Source organism: Cibotium barometz, chromosome 55, assembly GCF_041138505.1.
Source record: "Cibotium barometz isolate CiBa-2024 chromosome 55, ASM4113850v1, whole genome shotgun sequence".
Taxonomy (NCBI): Eukaryota; Viridiplantae; Streptophyta; class Polypodiopsida; order Cyatheales; family Cibotiaceae; genus Cibotium; species Cibotium barometz.
This window is the reverse complement of record NC_141100.1, coordinates 23,237,420-23,247,928: the sequence shown is the minus strand read 5'-3', so window position 1 is coordinate 23,247,928 and position 10,509 is coordinate 23,237,420. Positions and strand designations below refer to the sequence as shown.

Here is a 10,509-nt window from a genome sequence, read left to right as displayed (position 1 = left end):
CCAGTGAAGACATCAACTGGTCGCTAAGTCAGAGAGGGGCAGGGTCCCACCCAAAAACCATACGCCTTGTGCTAGGCGCTGAATGTAAGGCAAAACGCCTCTATAGCAGCGGTGAAGCGCTGAAGATTCCCTTCCATGCTAGAGACATGTATCTTACATGCACAGAAGCTATTCATGGTCTCCACAAAAAAGAGAGAGAAAAACCGGTGTCCTTCTGTTCCCTGAATGAGGACTGCAGCTGGGCGGCACATGTGATCCTCCATCGTCCGGTGCTCGCGATGATTGTCTTATACTCCTGTGCTAACGAGAATAGGCCCACCCCTAGTGACCTATCTGGTGGCAAACAAAACATTGCCTGCACAATCCACAGAACTCCACCCACTACAAGAAATGTGAGCCATCTAGCTGGGGACTGCAATGTGACAAGGAAGGTTCTTTGGAGAGAAGTATCAATCATGGCTTCAACACAATTAGCACGAGCTTTGTTTGGAAAATCTTCAAATTCTCCGCAATAACCTGAATGGAGCGTGTCGAAAGGCAAAGGATGTCGTTTTGTGATGGAGGAACGTAACAGATAAAGATGACCCTGATATGTTACTTCAACACTTCTATTTTCAAGAACTAGCCACAACAAGGAACAAAGAAATCTTCTACTACACAATGGTGTTCAACAACGCCCCGTGGTGGATGAGGAGGGTACACAATTTCCTCATTCTCTGCTACAACAACAGAATGATCTATGTATCCCCCCCTGCAACTACTCAACAACTTCTTAAGCTGAATGCTCTTCAGTGGGTACAGGATTTTAGACATGGACCTTGATAAAGCTCAAAAGATGCCAATATTATTGAAACCACAACTAACCCTTGCGACCTTGATATTGTGCAACATAAGAAGTAGCGAGTAAGCCATGCACCTTCTTGGTAAAACATTCACTTGTAAAATGTTTGACAAGGTTAGCTACACACAACTCTACAACTGTACATGACCATCCTGTGTACAGTTTTTGTGCCCATCCTCTTATCTCTAGTGTACTAATGTGACGGTTTGAGACAGCAGCCAAGCATACCTTCAAACGACGTGTGTATGTACTTTGTGAGGGCTCAGCAACACGCATCATCACATGGCCCTGAGCAGGCCCACCAACTTTTTAGTCAATGTACAATTTGATAAGTTGGTCAACCTATATCAAGGGCAATGCTAAAACGTTCTCTCCCAGTTGGAAATAAAGGTTGAGCAGATGACCCCTGAGCTCTGCACCACCCAAACAAGCCATCAATTTGTTCACTACAAAGTCCCGCCTGCTGCAAATGAGGTTGAAGTCCAAGTCAAAGAACCAGGCTGCAGCTATATAGAGGACTTCTGTAAGCAATTGGCATTCTCACCTCCGTTGGAACATTCTTAGACACTCTTCTTCTGGCACTCATATTGGCATGTCTCTCCCATCTGCACAATCGAAACACAAACATGAGTACACACCCTCAAATGCATGCACAATATATGAAAATTGAGATGATACCCTCATACATTGCCTGACCCCATGGCTCACCTTACCTCCAAAGTTGTGAACTTTTTGCATAAGTGGTGCCTCCAGGAAGCTTGATGTGGATATGGATGCATTGTCATTATGCTCTACCATGGCACCAACAAGGAGAAGCATCAGCCAATGACTTCAAAATTAATTCGTAGCAACCTTTCACACATGAAACACAAAAATGAATGCACACATCTCAAATGCATGCACAATAAATAAAAATATGAGATGCTACCCTCAAACTTACCTAACCTCGCCTTCCATTCAAAGTTGCAAAGCATCAAGAGGTGCGATGATGCATGGTATTCATGTGGATGCATCGTCGTCTCATATAACACCACAAAATAAGCAAATAAGCCTACACTATTTAATTCAGGAGTACCAAAAAAATCAGAACTCATGGATATTGATTGAGGAATATACCTCTTAAATCTTGTTTCTCCACGCATAACCACCAGTCAGACAAAATGTTTTGTTCTTCTTTCCTTTTCACAAACAATCAACCTACTTTGTATCTTCCCACATTTGAGCATCTGCAAAGATGTTGGACATCAATATATATGGTGTAGGATGTCTTTCATGTAGTCTCACAGCACATTCGAATGCCTGTCTACCAAGCTTGCCATCACCCCACTTCTTACAAGCTCCCAACACAATACTCCAAGTCACATGATCAGGTTGCAAAGGCATCTTCTCCAAGATTGCTACAGCATCATTGAGTTGGCCTGCTCGGACGTAGAGGTCAACCATGCAATTGTAATGCTTAATGGTCGGAATGATGCCATACTCCTTGCCCATACTCTCATAGTACTTTTGGCCCTTGTCTACTAGACCTGCATGACTGCAAGTACTAAGAATACTAAGAAAGGTTATCCCATTTGGATGGACACCCTCCTCTTTCATTCTCTCAAATGAAGCAAGCACAAGATCAGTCTCTCCTTGGCGAGCATAACCTGTAATCAATGCAGTCCATTTCACAAGGTCCATTTTAGGCATTGTATCAAAAACCAGTTGGGTCTCGACCATGCCCCCACATCTATTGTACATGTCAATAAGAGCAATTGCAATGACAGCATCAAAAAACTCACTCCTGTACAGTTGTGAATGTATTCTCCTCCCAGTCTCCAAGGCTGCTGTATTGCCACAGGCATTCACAATGCTGGCAAAGATCACATTATTTGGTAATAGGCCTTGATCTTGCATTTGGGCAAACATAATTAAAGACTTCTCACTCTCTCCATGCTCAACATTGCCTAAGATTAGAGAACTCCATGGTTGAATATCTTGAACAGGTGGCAGCTCCGTGAACACATCCCATGCTTCTGCAAGTGAGCCGCATTTGGCATACATATCCACTAGACAGTTGCCAATGGTGTGAGAGCTATCAAATCCCTCCTTCAAAATATGGTTGTGTAATTTCAGGCCCTCTTCAAGGGCTCCTATGCTGCTGCAGGCTTTCAAGCTGCAAACAAATGTAATAGCATTTGGAAACAGACCCTCCAACTGCATCTCTTTTAGACACTCCAACCCTTGTTCACCAAGACCCTGTTCAGCATACCCTGAGATTAATGCATTCCACGGGACTACATCTCGAACTGGCAGTTCATCAAAGACTCCCTGTGCTTCTAGAACCAAGCCACACTTGGCATACATATCTACTAGACTGCTGCCAAGAAAAGGGTCCTTTTCAAATCCTTTTTTAATTATCTCATTGTGTGATTCTTGGCCCCTTGCTATGTCCACAATGCTTCCACAAGCTTTCAAGCTGCAGATGAAGGTGACAGCATTTGGAGGGACACCCTCCAGTAGCATTTTATCCAAACATGTGAGCGCTTCCTCACCAAGCCCCTTCTCAGCATACCCTGCAATTATTACCGTCCATGAGACTATGTCATGAACCAAAATCTCATCAAACACTTCCTGTGCTTCAGCAAGATAGCCACATTTAGCATACATATCCACCATAGCATTGCACACAAAAGGATGTAAATCAAGCCCCTCGCTGGCAATCTCAGCATGCAGTTCTTGACCTACATGTATGGCTCCTATGCTGCCACATGCTTTCAAGGTACAAAGAAATGTAACCTCATTTAAATGCAATCCCTCCACTTGCATCTGATCTCGGCATTTCAACACCTCCTCCCCGAGCCCATTCTCAGCATACCCTGTAATCAGTGAATTCCATGAAACTACATCTCGGACTAACAGCTTGTCAAACACATCCTGCGCTTCGGCAAGCAAGTTGCACTTGGCATACATGTCCACCACAGTGTTTCCTAGAAAAGAATCTAGTTCAAATCCTTCTTTGGCAACCTCATTGTGTATCTCTTGCCCTTTTTCCACACACCTCATCACAGTGCAAGCTTTCAACAGTGCCAGAAATGTATATCTGCTGGGTTCTATACAATCCTCTTGCATACTCTGGAGCATATTGAGGGCCAGCTCGTACTCTCCATTGTCAACATATCCTTGTATGAGAGAAGTCCAAGAATACTCCTTTCGATGAACCAACCTGTGGAATACCTGATGGGCATCAAATACGCTTCCGCACTCTACAAACATTGGAACCAGGTAGTTTCCAAGCTCTCTGTGAGCTTCAAGCCCATGGGCACAGATGCGTGTATGGACACATGTGGCATGTACTAAGTTTTTCTCTCTTCTGTAATTTTGCAAGATACAAACAAGGTTCTCCACCGAAGGCAGCTCCGTCATCAGGTCCAAATGAGGCAACACTTTCTCCATGTTGTTAAGCATGTCCCAACCATTGTTTTCAGCGGGTGAATGCTGTGCATTATCTGTACTTGTATATAATGTGATGGGCTTGCACATGTGCCGACAACCTGCAGATGGTTCAAATACAGCACTGAGCCATGCCTGATTACTGAAGCCTGTGCCCTCATTTACTACCATGATGTGGGCGTGCTCCAGGCATTCATCCACATTAGTTGCTTGATAATATGAGCTTATGCCAAAAAAACCTAGTGAGAGCAACTCATAAGCATGCTACAGCCATCCAATCACATGCTGGTAATATGCATGGAAGCTAAATCTCCAAGGTATGGATTGAAAGCCAAGCCTCAAGCTACTGACTGAAGATTTGTGCTGAGAAATGAAGCCGTATGGTAAGCCTCCATTTATGAGTAAACCCATACGATCAACGGTCCTCTGGCCTCTGCCTGGAAACCTCTTTTGTCCAATAGGCTTTTGCCCTGTCAGCCTGCTCATAAGCCCGGGTGAACCCAATAGGCTTTTGCCCCCCTGTCAGCTTGTTCTACAACTAATCTTCGCACACCGACGGGTTCACTAGTTCATGCTGGTAGTTCAGATCAGGGACACCGAACTGCCAAATGCATCTAATCCTTAACATAATTATATTTATAAACAGGGACCACTCAAATCCTATCAAATTCAGTATTAAGTAAACCACAAATTTGATCAATGCTCCCAAGAAATGAATGTGATACCCTAGCTCTCAACCAGCCACAAGCAGAGAGACTTAGTAGTGCACCCTTTAGGAGTCTGTTCCTCCATGCACTCTTTCTTGGTCCAAATCTTCACATCAGGTCTCATATCAACACGATTCTCTATTAAGGCCATAAAGGTATGAATCGGTTGCTTCTCCTTCAGATACCATCTTTGAGTCTGAGGACCAAACTTTGGCAAGCTTTCCTTCAAATCTTAGGTGTGGGGTTGGATGCTATATAGCTGATGTATGGATGTGTGCATCAGTGCTGGCTCTACACTATGGGAGAGGATGAGCCTTAGCTTACCTTTAAGAATATGTGCTTGTTTATATGTTGGAGTGTGAGCCTAGTAGTATATGCAAGCTTTGCAAGTAGTTATTGTCTATAAATTTGTGGACTAAGCAACCAATACGACTTAGACTAACAACTAGTGCACAAGCCTTGCTTACCCAGCCAATAATATAGCCCCAATCAGGAAACAAAAAGCACCATGACTTCTTTAGGATTATAGGAAGCACTAAAAGTGCAAGAGAAGCACAAAAGCTTAAGAAAACATAGCATAGCAAATAATCAAGTTCAATAGGCTATTTGGGCTCTTTGAAAAAAGCATGAATTACCATATACCCTCTATCTTCACAACAACCACGATATCCAATTAGATAAACTCGTAATTCCTTTCAAGAACTTTCCTTCTTATAATAAAGAGCTAAGAAACCGTAAGACTAATGAGAGTAATAATAAAAACTAATTGATCTGATTGAAAAGGGTTGACAGTAGCTCAATATTGCTAAAACTTTGAACTACATGAAAAGCAATTTTCTTCTCATAGCTTTGGTGCCATTTTGATATGTGTGTGTGTGTGTGTGTGTGAAGCCATGTGCAAAATTACAAATCATCCACTTAATCAACATAGTTTGATACACCATGAGTATGAGTAGGACATTGAAAGTAGGGCATGCTTTATTGGGAGCACCCATTGATTGAATAACAAGGTGACATTAGAATGAGACATCAAATAGCCAATAGAATTTGAGAGTAGTATCCATCCAACATAAAAAATTGGTTAAAACTTAGCATAATTGATGGGTATTGCATGTATGCTTCATTATAAGCACCACCTAGTTTTTCTCCCTGTCATGGTAAGTCATAACCTTGTCTAACTCATAGACATGAAACATAAATCGATTGGATGGGCTTATTATGCTAGAGCCAAGAGTGGCATTGTATCAGTAACATTACATGAGCCTTCATCATGTGGAAATTCCATGTGAAATTAGCTAGTAATACAAGTCCTATCGAGATTAGACCTTCCTAAAACCACCAAGAAAACAAGTGGTCTTTGAGCTTGCATGAGAGTGCATGGTTTAAGATGCATTTAAGCCAAAAATATAGCACTTGAACATAAACATCTTTGGATGGAAATTGTAAAGCATTAGAACTTATCATCACTTTGAGGGTCATAAATTGTAAATGAATATATTGGACCTGAACCATTTTCTAGTAAGTATATATGTGATTTGTACATCCTATAGCATTAATACCTTTGCTAACAATAATGAAGGCAATTGGATTCTCTCTAACAATAATGAAGGCAATTGGATTCTCTCTAACTTGGCTACATTTGCCGAAATCAGCACAGTTAGCAAAATGTGCCAAAATAATGGAGGCAGTTGGATTTTCTCTAAGCTAGAAATATAATGGAGGTGGTTGGATTCTCTCTAACTTGGCTAAGTGTGCCAAAATCAGCATAGTTAAGAACTTCTTCTCAAACATGGCCAGTAAGGCTACATATGACAAAGGTTGTAAGCTCATGAGAGTGCCTATAAAATTTCAGTGATAAATGATGCATGACAACTGGGTTGTAAGCTCATGAGAGTGCCTATAAAATTTCAGCGATAAATGAGATTAAATGATGCTGGGTTGTGAGAAAAGGCCCTTAGGATGTTGAGGTAGCTATGGGAGCTAAGGCTCTGATGCACAATACAGAAAGTGAAGGAAATATTGAATAGAGAATCAACATTGATGGAAACCAGCGTTGATGAGAGAAAATACATCATTAATGGTGGATGGATGTTTCTCTAAACGAACGAGAGAGAGAGAGAGAGAGAGAGAGAGAGAGGGAGAGAGAGTGTTGCATGCATACACTCGGTGCACTAAATGAGATAGGCAACAAGTGAGCACTTAAAATTATGTATAAATATGTGTATATAGGTATGTATACAAAGTAGAGAGAGAGAGAGAGAGAGAGAGAGAGAGAGAGAGAGTAAGCGCTAAAAAATATGTGTATATAACTATGTATAGAGAGGAGAGAGAGAGAGAGAGAGTGAGACATCAACGAGAGAGAGAGAGAGAGAGAGAGAGAGAGAGAGAGAGAGATCATACTACTTGAAGGTAGCCAATAATGAGAGAGAGAGTATATGTACCAATAGCTACCCATGCATTCTAATACTATTAGATTCTTAATTCTACTCATCTATCACCATCATCTTCCTTCATTGAGTCTATCTTGGAGTCTTATGACTTGGCTAATTTCATTGTGGTTAGTGTTCCACGGCCAGAGTTGGAGGACAAGGAGCTTTTACCCTCTACTAGGAAAGTACGAGAGGCTCAGGAACAGTTATGGGATCATGTCAATACCCGTGTGCGTTCTTTCAGCTTCCTTAATTGCACATCCCAGGTGATTTATCATATCAAACACATGATGCTAGCCAGAGGAATTTGGCATCACTTGGCTTCTCTGTATAACAGGATATCACACCCATGAAGCGGATTTGGCATCACTTGGCTTCTCTGTATAACAGGGTATCACCCATGAAGTGTAGATGTGAGTGATGAATCTTGCAAAGTCTTGTGGAAGCACATCAATAAACTCCAAGCTCCCATGCATTCTAGTTTTATTTTTACCTTTCTTAAAGTACCAATATTTTTACCTTTCTTAAAGTACCAGTATTGTGGACTCTTATGTATTGTACGTTTAACATGTATAATATTAAGGAGGTGCACAAATTTCAAAGTATCTTAACATGCTTCTTGAGTAATGACTCAGCTAGTCTAGTCAACAAAATCATGTGCATTTAAAAATCACACAAGGTCAATGTATATTTATATAGCCATTCATGTGGTAGTGATGTGTGGAGGCTAACAATGGACTAGGCCACTTTTTCCCTCTTTTAGGAGGTTTTTTTCCCCTGAGCGTATATACAACCTCTTATGAGTGTGTGTAAGTAACCTTATCATGTCACTTCACTTATACTTCACTCATTCTCATCAATCTACTTTGAGTGTTGTGCTTCCATCTATCTCTCCTTGCTTACTACATCTATGTGTGTGTTGCTACATTGATCTACACTCCAACAATTGGTATTAGAGAAAGTTCTCTTTGCCCTCGCCCTCTTGTTATCTTCTCCTCAACTTGCTCTTTTGATTGTCTTAAGATTGAGCTATCCTCTTAAGTGGAAAAGCTATACCCTATAGTGTGTTGTCAACTACGTTAATGATTTTTTTTTTGCATTTTAGGGCTCGTTCGCATTGTATAGTTTTTGTAGGCATCCGGGCGAGTGTTAGCTTGGATTGTTTTTATTCAATTTTGGGGTTTTTGCACACTTATCCAGTTAGAGAGAATCCATGTCGATATGGTTGTACACTTAGCTAGTTACAGAGAATCATGTCGATATGATTGCACACCAAATGTTGTTGTTGTGTGTTTCCTCTACTCGTAGGCAAAAATATCAGTTTCATTTAGTGGGCATTGACAATATCTATATGTAGTGGGGATATTTGCATTTTGTATCAGAGTTTTGTTATTTGTAGGCTCAAATGGCTCGTAATGATGTATTTTTTGTGTCAGGCATTAAAAAGAACTTGATGTTAGTCTCTACCACCATTGATAGGGCAGGCATAATGGTCAAATTCGTTGATGAGACAAGTGTATAGTTCATGACCGGAGTGATGGAGTCATTAGTGGTATCTGGTACTCTAAGCCACGGGCTTTACATGTTGGACATGTATGAGAGATTGGCACATAATGGTTGTTTAGTTACTACCACACGTGCTATGAGTGATACAGAGCTATGTCATGTGCACTTTGGCCACTTGAATTTTGGCAGTTTGTTGCAACTTTAAAAGGCAAGAGATGTGTTAGAGTTGCCAAAGCTTGAGGCACCTATCAAACATGTATGCGAGGGGTGTATTTTGGGCAAGATACAATGAGCATCATTCTTGAAAGATGGATCAGTAAGGGATATCTAAAAATTATAGCTTATACATAGTGATGTATGTGGTCTATACTACTCCAGACACAGAGGTTTTTACATGCTTTAGACACTTTGTTTCTATGGATGAAAATGTGTCTACATGTAAAGTTGGCATCCTTTATACAAATCAAAGGGGGGGAGTATATGTCAAGGGAGTAAATGTCGAAAGAGTTTCATGCATATATATCAGAGGAGTTTCATGCATATATGGCTAAAAGATGCATAAACATCAATGCACGATGCCTTACACACCTCAACAAAATGGTGTGGCTGAGAGGAAGAACTAATCTCTCATGAACATAGCATGTTGCATGGTTAATAGGCCAGGATATGCCTCATGATTTTTGGTTGAAGGTAGTTATGTGTGCCACTTATATGCTAAAGAAATGCCCCACCAAAGCCTTGCAGCCCTTGTGAAGCTTGGAATGGCAGGAAGCCCTCTGTAGCTCATTTGCATGTTTTTGGTTGTCTTGCTTATGCTCTTGTGCCTGATCTACAATGCAACAAGCTAGATGATAAGTTAATAAAATATAATTTTGTGTAGACTCTACCATGTGGCCATAAAAAGAAAATCTTGTTAAGTAGAGATGTTTTCTTTGTTGAGAACTCAGTTTAGCCCATGATTTTATGTTTAAAAAAAACGAAAAAATTAATGCTCACATGAGATCTTTGATACACTCCTATCTTTGTATAATGTGAGGCAACCATATGTGGAGCGAATGGATGCTCAACAAGGTAATGTAAATCAGCCCATATTGACTAAAAATCAAGTTGAATTTCACCCCACATATCATCCTATTGATGAGGCAATCATGAATGATGTAGTGGATGAGGAAAGGGCACCCATATACAAGCATCCGAGAGTATGCCAAAATGGTGAGATAACAAATTAGGTACTCCTTTACCTAGTAGGACATGTGTAGGTTCTCATCATGCATCTTATTATTATTTTGGATCATGCTCTCATTGTTGCTAGTATATGCAATGAATAGGAACGTGTTTCCTTTGAAGAAGCACAAGAGAATGATTATTGAATACACATGTAGGATGAGTACGACTCAATCCTAAAAAATGACACTTGGTATTTAGCATATTTGCCTCTTGTTACAAAGGCCATTGGAACGAAGTGGGTTTTCAAGCTTAAGCGTAAGCTATTTGGATCACAAGGCAAGGCTTGTTACAAAGGATTATGCTAAAGAGAAGGGCATAGATTATGATGAGACCTTTTCACCCATGTCTCATATGACTACGATCAAGT

General features: G+C 40.8%; 1 protein-coding gene across 4 annotated transcripts; it reads right to left on the bottom strand.

The window, feature by feature from the left end:
- Positions 1-888: 888 nt before the first annotated feature.
- On the bottom strand, positions 889-5,430 carry LOC147607516 (pentatricopeptide repeat-containing protein At3g53360, mitochondrial-like). Of its 4 annotated transcripts, none has more exons than XM_086790496.1 (5): positions 1,958-5,345; positions 1,782-1,860; positions 1,550-1,632; positions 1,386-1,446; positions 889-1,254 (listed from the first exon to the last, which is right to left on the bottom strand). In XM_086790496.1, exon 1 carries the CDS (start codon positions 4,442-4,444, stop codon positions 2,039-2,041), a length of 2,406 nt encoding a protein of 801 aa, XP_086646622.1. In that variant the 5' UTR covers positions 4,445-5,345; the 3' UTR covers positions 889-1,254; positions 1,386-1,446; positions 1,550-1,632; positions 1,782-1,860; positions 1,958-2,038. The 4 variants fall into 4 exon arrangements, with proteins under 4 accessions (XP_086646622.1, XP_086646619.1, XP_086646623.1 ...); XM_086790493.1 differs by having other exon boundaries at positions 1,555-1,632; XM_086790497.1 differs by lacking the exon at positions 1,782-1,860 and having other exon boundaries at positions 1,958-5,430.
- Positions 5,431-10,509: the final 5,079 nt, after the last annotated feature.